At 40.3% G+C, this 19,595-nt stretch overlaps 1 protein-coding gene across 2 annotated transcripts in view; it reads left to right on the forward strand.

Annotated features, from left to right (window-relative positions):
* The first annotated feature begins 321 nt into the window (after positions 1-321).
* The window catches only part of PLBD1 (phospholipase B domain containing 1), a 47,032-nt gene continuing 27,758 nt past the window's right edge, over positions 322-19,595 (forward strand). For both annotated transcript variants that reach the window (XR_015772490.1, XM_005527701.3), the window contains exons 1-4: positions 322-454; positions 7,034-7,253; positions 13,626-13,709; positions 15,570-15,708. Coding sequence is in view for 1 of the 2 variants with exons in the window: in XM_005527701.3 (XP_005527758.1) it covers positions 376-454; positions 7,034-7,253; positions 13,626-13,709; positions 15,570-15,708 (522 nt within the window). In the remaining variant the exon portion in view is untranslated. The remainder of the gene's footprint in view (positions 455-7,033; positions 7,254-13,625; positions 13,710-15,569; positions 15,709-19,595) is intronic.

Raw genomic sequence — 19,595 nt, forward strand, 5'->3', positions numbered from 1 at the left:
CAGAGGCCTTTCTTGCTAAACCTTCGCCGCTTTTAGGTTAATCACCCTCGGGGGAACAGGCACCTGCCTGGGGACCCCCCTTCACTACCCTGCGACGCCGGAGCTCGGCCAGGAGTGAGTCTCACCCCTCAGCCAGGCCTTGGGGGTCTCCAAAGCGGTATCGGGGCAGGAAAGATGCCGCCGCTCCCGGGGCACATCCCGGCGGCCGGCGCGGGGAGCAACCGTCCCCGGCAGGGCCACCTCCAGCACGGGCCGCCGCGGCCGGGGCGGGCACCGGAGGAGGCGGGGGCAGCGGCGAGACCTGCCCTGAACGAGGGAACTTCTTAAAGTCCCGCCGCCTCCCGGCGGTCGGAGGAGGCGCGGGGGAACAGCGGCATGGTCCGGGCGGGTGGCGGCGTGTGCCGCTGCTGCTGGGCGCTCGTCCTCCTGTGGGCGGCGGCTGGCGGCCGCGCAGGTGAGGCGAGCGGGGGTGCGGGGGGCGGCCGGCCAAAGCCCCCTCGCCGTGGTGAGCGGGACGAAAGGAGGCGCCGGGGCTGCCCCGCGAGTGCCCCCAGCCCCGGTGTTGTCAGGCGGTCGGGAGGGGTAGCTCGGCCCGGGCTGGGCTGCAGCGGAGGCAGCGCGGCTCTCCCGCTGCCTGTGGCAGCCGCGTCTCCGGCCCGTGGGGCCGGGGCGGCGGGGGCGGGGCCGCCGGGCCCCCGCTCCGCACGGCGGGCCCCGGTAGGCCGGGCTGGCTCTGCCCCCCTCAGGGGCTGCTCCGGGTGCACCTCGTGCCCCGGCGGCCGGGCCGGCGCGGCCGTGCCTCGTGGGTGTTCGGTGCCGGCGCTTTCTAAACATCCTCCCAGTTAGTTCCCAGAAGGGGCGCGGGGAATCAAAGTGAGGATTCAACAGGTGGGAAATTGCCTCGAGCTCCCAGCCGACCTGGTTTTCAATGTCATATGCAGGCACGGGAATCGTTCAGGATGAAGACTTCGTTGTGGTCCTGTGACCTACAGCATGCTGCAGCTTGTGACTAACAGAGTTCTAGTGCTACCTTGTGGTTATAGGTCACGGTCTGTGTTCCAGAACTCATGCAGAATCCCAGAATAGTTTGAGTTGGAAGGGACCTTAAGGATCATCTTGTTCCAACCAGGCTGCCTTAGGCAGGGACACAGTATCTCGCTCTTGTGCTGCTTTCAATAAATTCTGAAGGTTTTAAGGGCTGGATTTCATGCTTATCTTCCAGGAATTTTCTAGTTAATGTATTAAGTCCCACAAACCAAGGAGAAATTCACATAACAGTTGTTTCAGTGTGTGCAAAATGTTATGACCATATAATTTTGTGGGCAGTCCTGTCTCATCTCACAGACATGTTTTTAAAACTTTACCTGAATTGGCAGAAACTTCAGTTAGGAGGATGGAAGGAAGGATCAGCTGTGAATTATCTAGAGGAAATGAAAGGAAGTTTAGGGTAAGCGCTAGTTTCACCTAATGCCCAGCCGATTTCTAGCATCATAATTGAATTACTGGTAGAAAACTAAAAAAAGAGAAAATAGAAATGCCTTTAGGCTATTTAGTAGACTAAATGGCTTTCAACATTGTGAATTGTCTAGATTCCTTTTTTTTTTTTTTAAATTGGTTAATTGTTCTTTAGCATTTTGAATGCCTTGAAGATTATTCATCATACACTTTGGAAAATGTTTCCAGAGAATGTTCTTTAATATGACTTAAATTGAAGTGCTCTAAGATTAGTGAAGCTACTTGCTGAATGGTTATTTTTGTTTCCTCAGGGTGACCTATACTAGGTACCTATAGCTGTTTTGGGAAATTTTCTGCATTTCTAATTTCTGCATACTAATAAGTATCCTTGTGAACACGAAAACCATACAAGACTAAAACTCTTAATTGATAGGTCACATTTGAATATTGCTTTTCACTGATGTAAGCACAAATCAGGGAATTAGGCTGCAAAGAAGGACAGGCCTGTTGGAAGCAAATTGAAAAATTACTTAGACCTGAAATGCATGAGGAAATGGGATTAATTAAGGTGAGTAGACTAGAAAATGCAAATAGCTTATATTCAGGCAGATGAAGAAAGCATTTACTCCTTTATTTGAAAATTACTGGGATTTGTGTTAATTTCTTGTGTGGTTTTAGCTAATCTCTAAAGAAGTCCTGAAATACTAATGTTTTGTAATAGATTCCAATCATAATTCTATATTGAAATCTCCTTTGTTCTTTAGAGTTATACAGCCTTTTAAAAATAGTTAAAAGGATGCTTCTAAAAAAATAAACACGTGGATAGGCAGGATCAGAGGAGTGCCACAAAGATGATCAGAGGGATGGAGCACCTCTCCGACAAAGATAGACTGAGGGAGCTGGGGTTGTTCAGCCTGGAAAAGAAAAGGCTCTGGAGAGACCTCACTGCAGCCTTCCAGTACCTGGAGGGGGATTATGAAGAGGAGGAAGATGGACTTTTTATACGGGCATGTAGTGACAGGACAAGGGGCGGTGGTTTTAGACTGAGAGAGGCCAGGCTGAGATTAGATACAGGAAGAAATTCTTCGCTGTGAGGGTGGTGAGGCACTGGCACAGATTGCCCAGAGAAACTGTGGATGTCCCATCCCTGGGAATGCTCAAGGCCAGGTTGGATGGGGCCCTGAGCAACCTGGACTAGTGAAAGGTAACACTGCCTATTGCATGGAGGTTGGGACTAGGTGATTTTTAAGGTCACTTCCAACCCTTAGCTTAGACCAAACCTTAGATTTTATAAAACTTTTATGGAAAAATAGGTCAAGCTCTTTCAAATTAAAAAATTGAAAAGAAACACCCTTATTATGGTTGACCTGAAATACTTAAATGCTATACTGTGATAATACAATCTTTACTGCTGAATATTAGTTGTAGGGCAGGGTATACTGAAATCAAATGTGCATTTTTGGTCTAGATTTTTTTTTTTTGTACTTTGAAGTGATGTAAAACTAGTTATCAGTGAAACAGGAGAGTGATATCTTTCCTATTTAGTGGAAAGTTTATAGGCAGAATCTATGAAGGACACCTCTACAAAAAAATAGCTTCACATTTGGAAAACCACAGATAAAAATTAATAGTTAAATTAGTAAAATTAGTAGTTAAGGAAACCAGTATATTAAACCTACTATATTAGTAGGAGATGCTCACAGTTGTTAATTTAGCTTTAACTGGTGTTCCATTGCTTGTGAGTTGGCTTGTTTGTCAGACTATGGAAAAATAAGATTATTATTTCTCATCCCCAGACCTTGTAGTTCTTTCATCTGCAAGGAAAAGAGTTCTACTCATTTCTCTAATTATAAAGTCCAGTAACCTAACTCGATACATACATGTTTTAAAAATGACTTATAGCTGGGAAAGCATAAGGAAAAGTAGCTGTTGGATACTGCCAAATAAATTTTACTGGTGTTCTTAAGGCATGTCAGCTATTATGTTATTTTTACGTATATACATAATATACATGTTATTTTTGTAGGTCTAATTTATTTAATAAATATTAGTAATAGTGTTCTTGTTAGATTGTCTTGGGCCATCTCCGTACTACTTTCCTTACATTTTTCATCTTTTCTATCAGTTCTGTTCTTTCATTGCAAATTACTGCTATTCCCTCATGTCTTCTTTAGCACCTGCTTTCCTCATGTTTCATCTCCTGTCAGTCCTCCATCTTGGTATTTCCTTTAATTGCTTGTTTCATATTCTAATGCACACGTATATATTTCTACTTTCTGTTGCTACCAGGTAAAAGACAATGTTCAGTTTTAACATAACTTTTGAAATACTTGTACTGAGCCCAAAAGGCAGAGAACAGATTCGGTGTTTCAGCTTAACACCCAAAGGGACCACTACCACCTCCTATTCCAGGCTGAAATATGTTCATTTTTCCATTAGTTAGGGAATAATTTTGACAAAAAGCAGCTATTTCTCACTTGCTGTAGAAATTCCAGCACTTTCCCAGCTATAGTTCCTGTTTCTGGATCTATGTTTAGCATAGGGGTTGATGTATCTTTAAAAGCAGGCAGCTTGGAGGAGGGTTCCTCCCAATCTCTATGGTCTGCAGAAAGGAGAAGAAACTCTTTTTTCCAGGCTTGTTCTGTCATTGCACTTCTGCACGTCTCTCTCCCACCCCGCTGGTGTTTGTGGTGAAACTCTGCAGTGCTGATGCTGTGCAGTTCTCCTGGCTGGCTCTTGGTGGGGAAGGGTGATCCCACTGCATGCCCTATCCCCTGGGATTTTGAGTCGTTCATTGCAGTAGATAGTGTGTGCTGTGGTGTGTTACTGAGGCTATTCTAAGCAACACTGTGGTGGAGTAGTTAGAGATGATCACAGTCTTTGACTTATCAGACTCCTAGTAGGCTGAAAACCTGGAAGTCTTAACTTTGATGATGAAAGGATGATTTGTAGGTTCATGGAGACATTGCAGTTGTTTTATATTGACCAATATCACTGCTGGGATAAGAGGTGCTAGAGTCCCTGCCTCACCCTTCAAAAATAAATGTAAAAATGCCAGTATTATTCAATAGGAAGGCTCCTGGTTTTTTTCAGAACTCAAACAGGATTGATTGAAAATGTGCATGTGCTTCTTGTATATCTATGCTCTGTGTTATGCTTCTGGATGGTTTTCTTGGCAGAGGTAGTCCTGCTCATTTAGATGAACACAGAATAAAATTGTAACAGATTAGGTGGTAGGAAATGTTTTGATTCTATTGTAGTGTAGACAGGTTTATAAGCTTGTAGTTTTAACTCCAGCTGCAAGGTGAAATGAGATGATGAGTCAATCAAAAGGAAAAGCAGTAATGGGAAATAGTGTTTTTCTGCATTGTTGTTAAACTATAACAGCTACCTTGATGCTATTTCTTTAAAGGCCTCTCAAGGTTTGTTGCAAATTATCCTGTAATTTAATGTTTCCCCTTCCTTTCCATCTTCTTTGAGTCATGGTTTTCTTCAGATTAAATTTGTCATGTATGGAAGCTGGGCTAGGGCAAATTTGGGATAATTAAAAAGTTTGTTCTGACTTTTGAAAATAGTCTGGCAGAGCATAAAACAAAGAAACCCAGCCTGCTGTGTCAGATTGTCTGGCTTTGGTATCAACTTTCTTTTCCAAAGGAAAGCAACAGCTATTTTGCTTTAGGCGGACAGTTTATGTATAGGTATAATAGGTATTCTTACAAACCTATTTCATTTGCAGGCACTAATAGCAATACCCAGCTTCCCTGGTTCCTCTTGACTTCTAGCCACCTCTCCGCAGCCTTCTGAAGAGATGGAAAGATGGTCATGTGTTGCCTTACTTTGTTCTTTCTCTTTTTATCTTTTCCTCAACATCTTTGTTTACTGTGCAAGTAGTCTCTCCTCTGCCCTGCAGTGGGCTTCTTGGTTGGAATCAGTCCACGTGTTTACTGCTGAACAGGCGAGTTGTGTTCTGCTCTGACCCCTTGCATCACCCCCTCACAGAACTTCCTTTTCCCTGACTTTTTTGGTATGTAAGCTTTATCTTTGTAAGGTGGTCTTTGGCTTTTATCAGTGATGGCCCTTATCAGCCTGCTCTTCTGTTTATGGATTTTTCAGTCTGAGTGATTCCCATGTTTACTTTTAACCTAAAGTAGAAATTACTGCTTCTATTACTAGAGGGTAATTAGGGAGACAACAGAAGACTAAGCTCATAGCTGTTTGAAGACTGCTTGAAAGTCTGTAGTGTCTATCCTTTAAATAGCCTCAGTACCTGGCAGATGAAAAATGTGTTTTTAAACACTGTATTCCAAGTCCTGAAATTACTTCATCTCTAAACAGACTCATGTAACAACTTCTTTTCATAGAATGTGGAAAAAGCAAAGTTCTTTCACTACTGAAGTTCTGGTTATGCCAATGACTTTTCTGTTCCCATGAGAAGTGTCTCTAGTACATCATGAAGACTGACCTGGTGTACAGTGGTACAAATCCTAGCTGGAGGCTGGCAGCAAGTGGTCTATGCCAGTGGTTGGTACTGGTCAGCATCTTCCCTGATGACTTTGGTGATGCGGCATAGTGTGCCCTCAACAAGTTTACTGTTGGTGTGCCAGAGGTCTGTGCAGCCATTCAGAAGGGCTGTTTATGCATTTATCCTTTAAAACTTTTCAAATAATTCTGGGATCTCTGACATAGGATTTTTTTAACTCTTCTAATAGGGATGTAGTAGTGATTTGATCAGTCATGCATACAGAGCAGATGTAATCACAGCCCATCTTAGGGAGGATTCAATTATAATAGTAGGGTGTGGGACTTTGATTTTGTTGTTATTTGTTTGGGGGTTTGATTTGTGGGGTTTTTTTTCAGAAAGCAGTTTACTTTGCTCTTTGTTCTTTAGCTTTGCAGGATTAAAACACAAGTAATCAAGAATGTTTCTCAAAGCAGCAGTCCAAATGGAACTCTGGGAAGTCTAATGCCCTTTCTTCCTGTTCGTATCATGCTTGGGATCAGTTCTATTTCAGATGTATGACAGACATTGTGTACCTTGTAAAGGACTGCATACCTGCTGGGCTTTGTCTTTAAGCTTGTGATCCACTGAATCCTAGTGCTTCTGTTATGTCACCTCAGGGAGTGGTTCCTCAGATGGTCAGTGTAGAAAGCTTTTGCAAGTTTTTGAATCTTTAGATGGAAAATGAAGTCAACAGAAGCTTATAATGCTTTGCAGTTAAGGCATGCTGTCTTCTAAAGTTGCTTTCAGTAAGATTTGTATAGATTGTCTTCTGGGCCAGATAAGGAAATACTTTTCAGAGTTTTATGTCAATGCTCTGCTATGCTGGAGCTGGGCACTGAAAGAGTTGTAGATAACTTCCAGAAGAATAACATGAGAATGTGTAGCTGTGAGCTTTTGTAAAACTCCAGTTAGTCCTCATGCCCTTTTTCAGTACATTAGCTTTAGTGTTGATCTCTATAAGCCTATGGAAAGCTGTAAAATTAACTTTTAAATTGCCAGAATACTGTCTTGACATTTCAGTATTGCATAGGAAACACCTACTTATGTTTCGCTTATCTCCTTTCTTCTTCACCACAGAACTCCGCTATGCAACTGTGTACTGGAATAGAGCCGAAAAAATACTCCAGGTCAGGAATACGCTGGATAGGAGTGGAGATGCTTATGGCTTCTACAACAACAGTCTACAGACAACAGGCTGGGGAGTCCTGGAGATCAGAGCAGGCTATGGCACTCAGACCTTAAGCAATGAAGATATTATGTATGTTGCTGGATTCTTGGAAGGCTATCTCACAGCTCCGTAAGTACCTCAGGAAGGAGCTCAGTTCATGACACTTCCAGTGTATTTCTGTACTTGTCAGATTTTTTTGTTTGCTTTCAATGCCCTAAATTCCTTTCCATTTAAACTAATGATAAATTTTACAGCTGAGTGCTGTTCTTTTAATTACTAGCAGGTACAAAATATAGCTTCTTCATTATCAGGATGTGCCTTCCCCTTCTCATTCTGCAGGATCTCCCAACACCTTGGTGAGATAGATGGGTACTGTATCTGTATTACTGATTAAGTAATGTAATCACAACATAAGTGTAAGGAAGTGCATAAGGAGTAGCAAAAAGTGGTTATTTTGCCAGCCTGTAGTTAGATCAGGCAGTTGAGAACAGATCATGCAGGGAGAAATGTTGCTAGCAAGGTTCTGCAGGGCTTCCTTAAGGACGTTTTCCAGCAAGCACTGTCAAGAAACTACCAGGGAGCAGATACTGAAACTTCACAGCATGAGGAGCTGTGTTGGCCAACTTAAAAAAAATAGTGAAATATACACTGTAGGCCTGAAGGCAGACTGGGGTGTGTCTAGAAGGGTTAGTGTTCTCCTGAAACTCCTGTGGGACTTAGCCTTTCCCACAGTGCACATCTATGAAAAGTGACAGAATCTTGTACTTGTCACAAATCCAGAGCAGGGTTTTTTTCTAAAATAAAACAAACAGAAAAATCCATAACCCCAAACAATAGCCAATGAAAAAAATTAACCAAACTTTGTTCTTTCCTAAGAACAAAGGCTAGGTTGGAAGACAGAATGACACTATGAAATACTCACTGATAGCAGATGGTGGTGCTAGGTTGATGATCTTAAGGGTCTTTCCCAGTCTAAGAGATTCCATGATTTTCTATAGCTGGTGATACAGCTAAGAACATGATGCGTGGGTTGTTGAACAAGCTCCATCTTTTGCTCTATCAACACAGTCCCAGGAAAAGAAAAATTCCAAAGTTCTGATGCTGGGACATAGCTGGGAGAAGTTTCTGATGGCTACTGTGGCTTGACTTTTTGGCTTCACCAACTTTGCTTCCAGAGCACTGAAGTAAATACCCATAGGCAGTGTCACACAAGCCAGCAAGGGCAGGTTGTGTGTTGAACATTTGTCAGATACGACTGCTGGACCAGATTATATTAATTTAATTAGTAATATATTTTAAGATCAGTTAATGTTTATGGATAGCTCTCTGAGCGTATGATAATGTGACTCACTAGTAGGTTTTGCTGGTGAGGCACCTAGGTCTCTGGAAGTGTATAAAGGAAATTCAATAAAGTAATATTTGTCAATAACAAAACACTTCTGAGAGAGTGAAGGAGTCCTAAAGTCCATAGTACACAGCCTGTACTCCAGACAGGAAAGGAAATTAAGTTCATGAGAGATCTGTTGTTGGATTATTTGGTGTGAGCGGTTACTGCCTTGCACTATTTGGTCAGTTTATGACCAAATAGGTCAGTTTGGTCTATCCCTGAATCTGGGGAGTGCTAGCATTACATTTAGAATATTGTTTAAATTGGATATTTTTCAACTTTTTTTTTCCTAAGGCTTTACCTAGGTGTGTTAATCAATAGGTGATTAAGCTTAAGTTTTATCATGCTTCAGGTAGCTCAGTCCACGCTAAGCTCAATTAGATGGCAAGTAGTGCTGTAGTAGTAACAACTCACACCCTGTTCCTCTTCTGCATCCACAGAAGGTTTGTGTCTTCGTGAGTTTGAAACAAACTCAAGTATGTGTCTGTTCCTTTTAATGTGGTTTCAATGTGAAACAGTCTCTGCAGGGATTTATCTGATATCTTATTCTAGGCTAAGTTTTAGAGGAAGGAGGTTTCCTCCCTTTTGCTTTTTTCCATGTGTGTTAAGTGAAGATTCACAAAAGTGAAGTTATCCAAGTTATACTGTGCAAGGCTTTTGCCTTGTGCAGGTCATGTGTTTACTGAGGTTGGTTCCTAGCCTGGCTGCTGTTACTCTAGGGCTAACAGCTCGAGCACTGAGTGGTCCTTTGTAAAGAAGTGGATATAGCAGAACTAGTAATGAACAGAAGTGAAGCTGAGGGCTTGTATTAATGTGGAAAAGTACGGCTTGAGACTCAGGCTTTTAAGTTAAATGGGGGAATTCAGCTGTTTGAAAGGAAACTAGATGCTAGAGTGGGTTAAGATGCAAAACGAAAAGCAGCCAAACCAAAACCAAGAGCAGCTGTCTTATCTGAGGAGACGTTTTGAGAAAATCCACTGAGAAATCCCCTGACAAGTGCAAAATCTGAAAATGCTTGCTGTTAATAAAATGAATATGAAATATTATACATAATGAGTTTAATTTTTTTGGCTATTTTTTGGTCCCATTGTCCATCTGTAACTGCCGTGCAAGCGTATTTCTCACTGGGTGTTATAAACAAGTTTTTTCTGTCAGGTTGTGTAAAGCTATTTTGGATAAAGAAGGCTTCTCCAGAAGCTAAGAGTACCTTTTGAAAATGTTTTGGGTAAGGAGCAGAGATGGAATAGCAATGTACTCTCTTGACCCTTGATAACACAGAGAACCTATTACTTCAGGTTTTAGCTGCATGACTTGGTGGGTTTTTATTATTTGGCAAACTGCAACAAATGAATCCTTTTATAGACTGTGTTTGCAATTTCCTAAATTCCAGAAGTGAGAACTCCTTAAGTCTGAAGATGTTAAGATTGCACTCAGAACTCCATTTCTCCTTCATCTTGCCTAGAAATTTAGAGAATCCTAGTTAACATGCAGGCAGATGTTCCATCTATGGGACAGTTAAACAAGGCTTCTGAAGTAAAACTGGGAAACAGCCTTTCTCAATCAGTAGCTCTATTCCCATCAGACTACCTGGCCCATTTAACCTGTTTTAGGGAAACTCTAGCACCATCACAACTTTACTTAGAGAAGGTGTCTCTAAACACTCTGATTCTACTTTTGCACACATTGGTGCCTACAGCTCGAGCTTCCCTTTTAAGTTCTTGGTAAGAGCAAGGGAGAGTGTAGGTACGTGTTTAGCTTTGGGGAAGGCTTTATTTGCATTGTCAGCCGTGTAGCTGCTGGAATGAAGAGCCATATGTCACATACCTGTACAAGCACCTCAGGTAGTTCAGGCACAGCCTTTCAATATGAAAACATTGGGTGTGCTTGGTAATTGAAGAGCTTTTTAATAGGTGGTTACCTGTAGTCCAAGCAACTCCAAGGTCTCCAGCTGTCTTGCATCCATATGTGGTAAAGACTCCATGAAGCAGACCTAGTGTGGCTCTTTGCAGAAATCCTAGAACTCCTACTAGGAAGAGCTCTGATGTGGTACATTGATAGGAATGAAATGTTTGGGCCTGAACCCATTTTGTAGTACAGCTTCCTGAAGAAGCTCTTGGATGAACCCAAGGTCCAACTTGGCAGTGACTGCAATTTGGAGACTTTCAGGAATTCTCAACTAGCACAGATCTCACATTACTCTTAGGGCATGAAGGAAAGTTTCCAGATGCAGCTAAGTATATGCCTTGCCTATAGTAGAAACCTAAACAGTCTGTAAAATAACCAGATTTTTTAAAAAAATCAAAATATAAAGCATGCTACAACTGTCTTATCTTTGATTACTGGGGAGGAATTAATCTCAGCTCTAACTGCTGAGGTCAGTGGTAGAAAAAGCAATAGTCAGACAATTTTCCAGTGATGGCAGAAATGTAAGTCTTAGCTAAAACATGCTTCATCTTTCTAGTGTTGACACCTAATTCAGAGTATGAGAGTATCCATATGTTTTTAAAATGCCTAGTTAGACGCTGGATAAATAGAATCTTACTCTGTAATGTCTGGGGATTCAAACACTTGTTTTTATCCCAAATTGCTCACCTTTCTACGAAGTCCAGTCGTATAATCTAGCCAAGGTACTTGCTCTGGCTTTCTTAGGTATGAATTTCCTTTCCCCATTTCTAACAGAGAAGTGTTAATGAGGCGTGAATTAGTGGCAGAACACATCTAAATCTGTGATATTATTTTAAACCAGTTCCAACTGGGACATGCCAGGTGCCTAAGATCATTACTTAAATTTGAAGCAGCATTAATTTTACTCTTTCCTCATATAGCCTCAGCTGACCTGAGTCCTGTCATGTTCCTCGCTAATTTGAAGGAGGAGGACTCTGCTTTTCTGGTTTTAGGCTCGGAATTCTTGTCCCAGATTTGTAATTGCCTTGTGATTTGCCTTAGATGTAGTTTCAAAGCCTTACTGTAGTGATCCAATTTGATTCTGAGAATAATGCCCTTACAAAACACACAAGCTATGCATATAGAAGCTTTGTTAAAGCAAAAAAAGCTGAAGAGAGCAACAGGGGGAAAAATTCTTGATAACGTGGTCATTAAAAAAAAAAAATCAATTCCAGGAATTGTCTGTCCTCTGATAGCAAATAGGAGTGAAAGCCATTAAAGAAGCCATGATTCTGACCTAGCCAGTCTCTACATCAGTCATGACAGCTTAAAGATACTGCTGTAAAATCTGCCTTTGAGTGCAAAATAGAGAGTAGAGCTGATGGTTGAGTCTGGAAGCCTGATCATTTGTCCTAGCTTAGGCAGTCGTTAGGCCAGTATCCTAGCTGGATTTTTATCTTCCTCATCTGTGTCTGATCCCTAAATGATCATCTGCCAGATGGACCAATTTGTGTTATTTGCTCCTCTTTAGTGACATGAGAGCTCTGATTTCTAGAATGGAGTATGTTATGCTCTGGTTCCCTTCCTAAAATTACTTGGGATTTTTAATTGCCAGATTCTCTGAGAATATGCAGGGGTGGAGAATATTGATCTGTTTCTCCAATTTCCTTGCCATCTTCTGAAAGCAGGTTATGATATTTTATGTAGTCTTGTGTTACATGGGAGTCAAGAAACTCCAGAACTAAAATTGTTGCTGTAGCTGTAGTTTTGTGAAAAATGTAATGGTGCAAAGCTGTTGAATGCTCCCCTCTTGTCCCAGCATCTCCCTTCTACAACCTAATTCAAACTACAAATAAAAACCAATCACATTTTTGCTGGATTAATGTTTTGTCTGAATGTGTGAGACAATTAGATTTGATTGTCAGAATGGTACCAGAGCTAAGATAAGCAGCAGGATCATGCTGTCAAGTTCATACAGTTGTCTGGGAATGGGGCAAGAGACAGAAAGAGGGGAGAAGGTCAGTGGATGATTTTCTAGTCATCAGCAAACTGTTCTATAATATTTGTCTGTATTCTGTAATTATTCCTTGAGGGAAATTGGGAAGAGCATCCCTCCCAGAGAAAGCTGCCCTCATAAGTTTTACTACAGGAATTCTGCCCTGCTGGCATGTGCTTTCCTTGAGGCTGGTATCTGTTTCTCACTGCTGTTTTCCTTCCCTCAGCACTTGGTAGGAGATAAATGTGCTGATAACAGATGTAGTTCTATCTCTATCAACTCCAGACCTCAACAAAACAATTCTCTGCTGATGTCTCTCTTTTCTTTTTTTTTTTAAATTTAATCAGTGACTGAAAAATGTGTTGGTTAAGTTTGATTCACATTAAGAGAAATGTTGAAGTTTTATTTTGGCTTGGGTTATACAATTACATTTCAGCTAAAATGGAAGGGTGATTTTAATTCTGGGCTTCTGAGCATTTATTGACACTTGATTTCATCTTGAAGGACTTCACTTCAAGAAAACAAACAAAAAAGCCCTAACCAACCAAGCAACAAAGCCCTTTCAACTTTTGTTTTTAATAGTTAATGTGGATAAAACAGCTAACTAAATTCAACAACAGAAAAAATCACAAGAACTTTGGTCTCCATAAAGCTGAATCTATTTACGGCTGCCAGGAGTGAGAGTTTTTGTGGTAACATGTAGGATCATCTTATATGCATTTAAAATTGGAGGTACTTACCTTAAACAGAAAGGAACACGATTACTGGCAAATAAAACCTGCTAGACATCATGCTGAAATTCTCTTTTTGAAGAGTGAAATGAACTGAATCAGCAAATTATATTACCTTTGCCTCTGTGGGGTTTTTTTTGTTTCCAAATAGAATAGCTCTCCAGAAAACTGTTTTTGTTGTGCTTAAAATCATGTGCTAATGCTTTCAAGATGCTTCTGGCCTACAAATATTCCCTGAATGTGCAGTTTTGCTATGAAGTACTTAAATTTCATTCTTGCTTCTTTCCATTGTGCAGCAGTTTGAGCAGGCATTGGCAAAACAATTTATTTTAAGTCATATTTTAACAATCATTTTGTGTTACTTTTGCTGTTTGTCAGGCACTGGAGTGTTTTCTGTGAGTAGGAGAAACTTTGTTGACTGTGTTGCTTGTCTGTTAAGGCATGTTGATTCATGGTAAACAGAAGATGCAAAGGAATAACTCCTGTTACTCTTGTTTTTTCAGGCAAATGTATGACCATGCTGCAAATATGTATCCACAACTAATTAAGACTCCCACCATTCGAAGTGGAGTTCAGAATTTTATGGCGTATGTATTTATTTGCTAAAAATAAATCAGTCAAGACTTGGGTTGGAGGATGACAGAATTTTCAACTTTTTTTTATTCTTTACCTTATGGGCTTAGGAAAATATATACTTCCTTTTCCCTCTGATTGAATACCATTATTATTAAAAGAAATTCTAAATATACATGAAGAAGTGCTTATACCCTTCCCTAATTCTGATTCTTTCAAATAAATGTTAAGAACCATTTGCTGGCAAAGGGTGGGGAAAATGTCAATGAATTCTGAAGGTCATTCTAGTAAAATCCTTCTTCGAAAAGCTGGTATTTTCAATATTATGCTGAACAGTGGTGTCCTGGCACCTTAATCTTTTAATGTGTATCCTTTCCTTCTTCTGTCAGGTTAGTATTTTATTCTACCACCAGTTTAAATTCTATTCTAATCACAAAAGTTCTGATTCACTTTTCTCTTTAGCTGTGAAAATCAAAAGTAATTCTGCTTGAATAATGCAGCTACACTAGTGGCGAAACTACAAGTAGGAGAAGAACCAGGCCACGTACTGGGAAACTCAGCTGTGATTACTAATTATTTTAATCTCCTTAGACTTGTGTTTTTTTCCATTACAAATACTTGTGTGAAATGCTCACTTTTGGGGACTATTTTTTTCCATCTTTGCCTTGTCTTGCCCTTTCCATAATGGGTTGAATATCTGACTATTATTGGTGTGCATATATAAAGTCGACTGGTTTTAGCTTATCCAAAAAATAGAACACAGTGTCTTAGCGCTCCTTTGCTATCATTTTTCAGCACTGCCGTGCTCCTCCTTGTGAGAAAAATAGGGTATCTACCATATCAATGTATATGTGTTTTATCCTAGAATGACAAGCACAGCAGCTGTATTCCCCAAGAAGCATTGTTGGATGAAGGGGGGCAATACTAGGTGGTCTTGTATTGCTTTTCTATTGCCTCTAGCCTCAACTCCTGCATTACCGCTTAACTTTATAGCAGTTTTGCAATATGGGTTGCTGTGTTGTCTTGGAAGTCCTTAGCCCTAAATCCTCTGACCATATCCTTATTTCCTTGGACATACTTCTTGCATCTTGTTGCTTCTCAGAAGCTAACTCTGGTTGATTTTCTCACCCATATACTGCTGGAAGAGTTTGCTTCCTTTACAGGTTTGTCCTCTCTATTTTGCTACTTTTACATAGGGTTGGATGGTTAGATACTGGAATAGGCCAGAATCTGATCCTCATTTCCTGTGGCTCTTTGTGCACAGAAAAAGAGAGAATTTGGAGAGATCCTTACAGTGTTGGTGGCTCTTGCCCCAGGGTCTGTTCAGCTTGTGTTGCTTCATGCTTGAAACCTGGATGATTTGGCTCTTGACTGGATCTGGCACAGGGTACAGTTGTTTGGTCTCCCACCTGCTACTCAGAGGAGCAGACATGGTTCTCAGGCAACATTTGAGCACCAGCAACAGAAAGCCTTCATTGCACTTGAACCTGGGGGAATGAAGGAGGCTCTTCAAATGTCAGTCTATTTTTATTCTCAAATAGACATTTGAAAGGGAATGGTTCATCTGACCTATCAAATGCTTGTTTCCCTTTATTGACTAGATCTGCTATTGCAAAGTCCTCCACAAACATGGAGTCTAACTCCTTCTTTGACACTAAAATCTAATAGAGGCACATGATTGTAGGATATTTTAAGTCTGAACATTTACACTTGGAGGATGTAATGTTTATATCTGCAGGATTTCCGGAGCATGATTTGCCTCAAATCTTTATTAAGACTGGACCATCTGGGTCATAGTGTATTTGTCCCTTTTCTGCATTATCAAGTATACTCTAAAAATCCCAAGAAAACCCAACCTGTTTGTTCCTCTGCAGGAAACAAGATCAGTGGACAAGACAACAAATCAGAAATAATAAGGATGACCCATTTTGGAGGCATGCTGGCTATATTATTGCACAGTTGGATGGTCTGTACATGGGAGCCCTCGAGTGGGCTAAACTACATAAACAAACAGTAAGACTACTGCACATCTTTTTCAGTACCTGGGGTTGGGATGTCAGTGGACAAACATGGGAGAAGGGGATCTGCTTTTTAAAAATAAGAAGCAAAAGTAGGATGCTTACTGGCAGGTGCTCATTCTGCATGCCATTCATGCAAAATCTTTGGCTGTGGCTGTTCAGTGTTGATAATATGACTGAGCACTCGGGCCATGTAACCACAGATTCTTCACAAGGGGCTTGGAACTCTGGGGACTGGGTATGGTGATTAGGTTGGGGGTGGCTTTTGTGTCATATCCATGTGAATGTTGGAAGGACAGCAATTCTAAAGCGCTTGTTGCTGTCACTTTACAATTGTTATTAAGCAAATGACCCTTTAGGTATAAAGAGTACCTGCAACAGTATGAATTAAAGCTTTCATTCTTATTTCCAAGCATTAGATTTCAAATCCTAAAAGCCTTACTATCTTAGACTATGTTTTACTTTGTGAAATGACTTCTTCTTTTCTGTCTTTTAAGTCTCAAAGATACATGTTTACAAAAGATGTGGTCTGTGTTGTGGCAGGTCAGATGGGATAGATTTTGGAGTTTTGTTGGATGGTGGTTTAGTTGGGTTTTTTTTGGGTGTTTTTTCATCATTTGTTGTTCTTTAATTTCAACTGGAATTGTATTCTGGATCATCAGCTTGTATGTAATAGCAGAACTACTTTAACTCCAGTAGAGACATGGCAGTTATAATGCTGTCCTAACGTCTAATGTCCAATAGTGTGACAATACAATAGTGATTTTTCAGTGTGAGAGGAAGGACTTGAGTAATTGTAGTTGACCTTCTTACCTAGGTTAATCATACCAAGAATTCTGAGAAGTTGGGGGTCCTGAATTGTAAACAATTGCATTTTGGTAAAATGTGCGTCTTTCTTGCATAGAAGTCACTCTGTGACTTTAATGAATGGGGAGCCAGCTCAACTGAAAACAAAAGGTGTTTGTAATAATAATCCATCCTGAGGGACCTGAGTTTGTAGGGGGAAACGCTAGAAACCTTGACTTTCTAGGAGAAGAACACATTCATATCCTTTCATAATGCTGTATTTGAAGAGCCCTCTCAAGCTCACCAGATTTTTTTAAATTTTTTTTTTCTGCTAAAGAATCTTTTAGATTCATGTAGGGGGAAGGGAAAAGTGGTGGTTTGTGTCTGAGTTACTTCTTTGTAATAGGCATGCCCTGCCTGCAAAGTGTGTTCCTTGATGCTTGCTTATTTAACTATGCATTTCATACTAAAAAGCACTGACCTCTGAAGTGTTTGAATAATTTTTACCCTCTTTTTAGAAATCTCACCAGGATCTCTGTATAAAAATGGTGCATGTAGTGAAAGTTCAGATGTGTGGTTTGGGCTGAAATATTTGTGTCCTCCATTCTTGAATTATATGCAGGAAATATTTTTTTTTTCCTTTTCAGGAATGTGCTTGGAGCCATTGGTGGGATTTATTTTGATTCTTTTCCACGTCAGTCACAATTTTAGCTTTGGACATTGTCACCTATGTTGAGATGTATATACTTTTATTCAAAGCAAAAATGTTCACTGTGTATGTATTTCTTACTTGAAATGGTGTTGCTATTTTCTCTCTTTGCCACAGCCAGTAAGTTAACATCAGTCCTTACCTTTGAGTACGTTTTGGTCAGCTGCTCTAGGTCCTTGGCTTTTGTTGGCATCAAAATGACAGCTGACAGTTCTGTAAGAGTACAGGAAGTTCATTTTGTTGGATAATATGATACTTTTCAAGTACTTTTGAGGGATTAGGCTACCACTGTATGTACGTATTTACTGCTGTTAGGATCTCTTTCAGGAAACACAGCTTGAAGGCTGTTGCTCCAAGCTTACATATGCAATAAAAACAGGTGCAGATGCAAAGCTTCTGGCTAGTATTCTAGCTTTGACACATCAATTTATCTGAGAATCAGTTCAGCTTCTGTAAACTGTTGGTGCTTAATAGCCTCAGCTAAACTCACAAACCAACCACAAGAGCAAACACCACTGGTATCTTCCTTATTCCTTGTGATTAAAGAAACCGGCCAGCCAAAGTGCAAATAAAGTCACCTAGCAGTGTTTATTGTCTTTGGATTATCGTAATCAGGAACAAGTTTATCTTTTGATCTCTAGTAGTTCAGTAGTTTGGATTCATGGTGGTATTGAACATAAGAAATATTAAAAATACCTCGTGTGTGGATTGTTGCATTTTTCTTTTTCTTTTTTTACCCACACTCAAACAAGACAAAAGAAACCCCCTAAATCCCAACAGAAACCAAGCCAAAACTTGACATGTGACGATCTATATTTTGTTGCCTGATATTCTGCTTGCTGTTGGGAAAACTATGTGTACTTCTAAATTCAACACATTATTCTGTATATGTAAAGGGCAATTATTCCCCTTGTCTTAAGCTTAAAATAAGAATAAATACTGTAGAAGAGAGGCTAGAAAGCTTTTCCTCTTAACTCCCAAAACAGCAGAGACATGAGAAGATGTCATGAAGAGGAGATGGGTTTCAAGGTTCTTTGGTTTCCCTGCACCATTAATGATCATACATAGTTCTCCTCAAGTTGTTGTCCTGAACACTGAGAAATTGTTTGGTTGACACAAATTGGTTAAAAGAGATAAAGGGGATGAAGAAAAGGGAACTGTGTTTACAAAGAAAAGTGTGACAAAGCGAATTATAACACTGAGCAGAGTTATATAGGGCTATTTCCTTTTCAGGAGAATGGAAACAAGCTGTTTCATAGCTAATCTGCTTTTAATTTTTTAATTCTGTTTTCTGGTACTATGCATGGTAGTTTGACACCAGAGCCAGATACTTAAGTGAGAGTTAGGTTATGTGTACACAAGTAACTCTGAGATGTTCTGTTTTTCTGCTCTCCCCTGAAATTCAGACCTGCTTTACTTGAATATTGTAGAACCATTGTGTCTGCCACAAGTACCTGAGCTTTACTGCAGAAAGAAAATTTGGGCTTTGAGTGGTTTGATAGTAGCACTAGTATATATTTTTTATTCTTTGTGAAGGAAATGCTTTGTACTGTATTGTTCTAAACTTTGGGGTTTTACTGCATGGAGTCTGTCCTCCTGAGGACAATTTTAGGTAGCTGCTTCCATTAAGACCTGCATGAAGACAAGGTACATTGTAAACCTATGTATTTTGAATTTGATATTTACAGGAATCATTAAGAGTGATATCAAAATTTGAATACATCTTTATGTTAAAGTGTGACATTATTGCATCTGGTTTAGCAACATTTTATATCCAGTAAACAAACCCAACCCTTTTGTCAAGACAATTTCTGAGGGAGGGGCACTCAAAGGACATAAAGCCTTTTCATCTGCCTAATGCTCTACCAACGCTGTGATTAATCTTGGGCTTGTCTACGCAGGGATATTACTCTTGAATGAGGATGTGTCAGAGTTTTAAATACTAGAATGACTCCAGGATAGCTCTCTATTTGTACTTCCTTATTTTGTACTCAGAGTGCTCAGGCTTGGAGCCTGAGTTTTGTTGGAAAACAAATGTTATTTTATAACTTGCCTATTTTAATGTCCCATACAAACAAGCCTTTAGGGCTGGTTCTCTTCTTTCTGCTGCCCTTTTTAAGTTTATTTCTCCCTTCCCTGAATGTAACTCAGACTCAAATTGATTTTTTTGTTTTGCTGTTCAGGATAGCACTCTGGAGGAGCCACACATTCTAGCAAAAGGACTTTTGATGTGGCTTTACCACCTCTCTGCTTGTCAGTTTAATTCATTCATTCTTCTTCAGGATCTAAATGACATATATAAGGAGTTTTTCTGACATTGCTGAAATGTGGGATGAGAGAAGGTGATTACAAAAATTGTAATACACCCTATGTCACGCAGTTATGAT

The sequence above is a fragment of the Pseudopodoces humilis genome, chromosome 5 (assembly GCF_049639895.1).
Source record: "Pseudopodoces humilis isolate 2021_Gansu_Grassland_sample_001 chromosome 5, ASM4963989v1, whole genome shotgun sequence".
NCBI lineage: Eukaryota > Metazoa > Chordata > Aves > Passeriformes > Paridae > Pseudopodoces > Pseudopodoces humilis.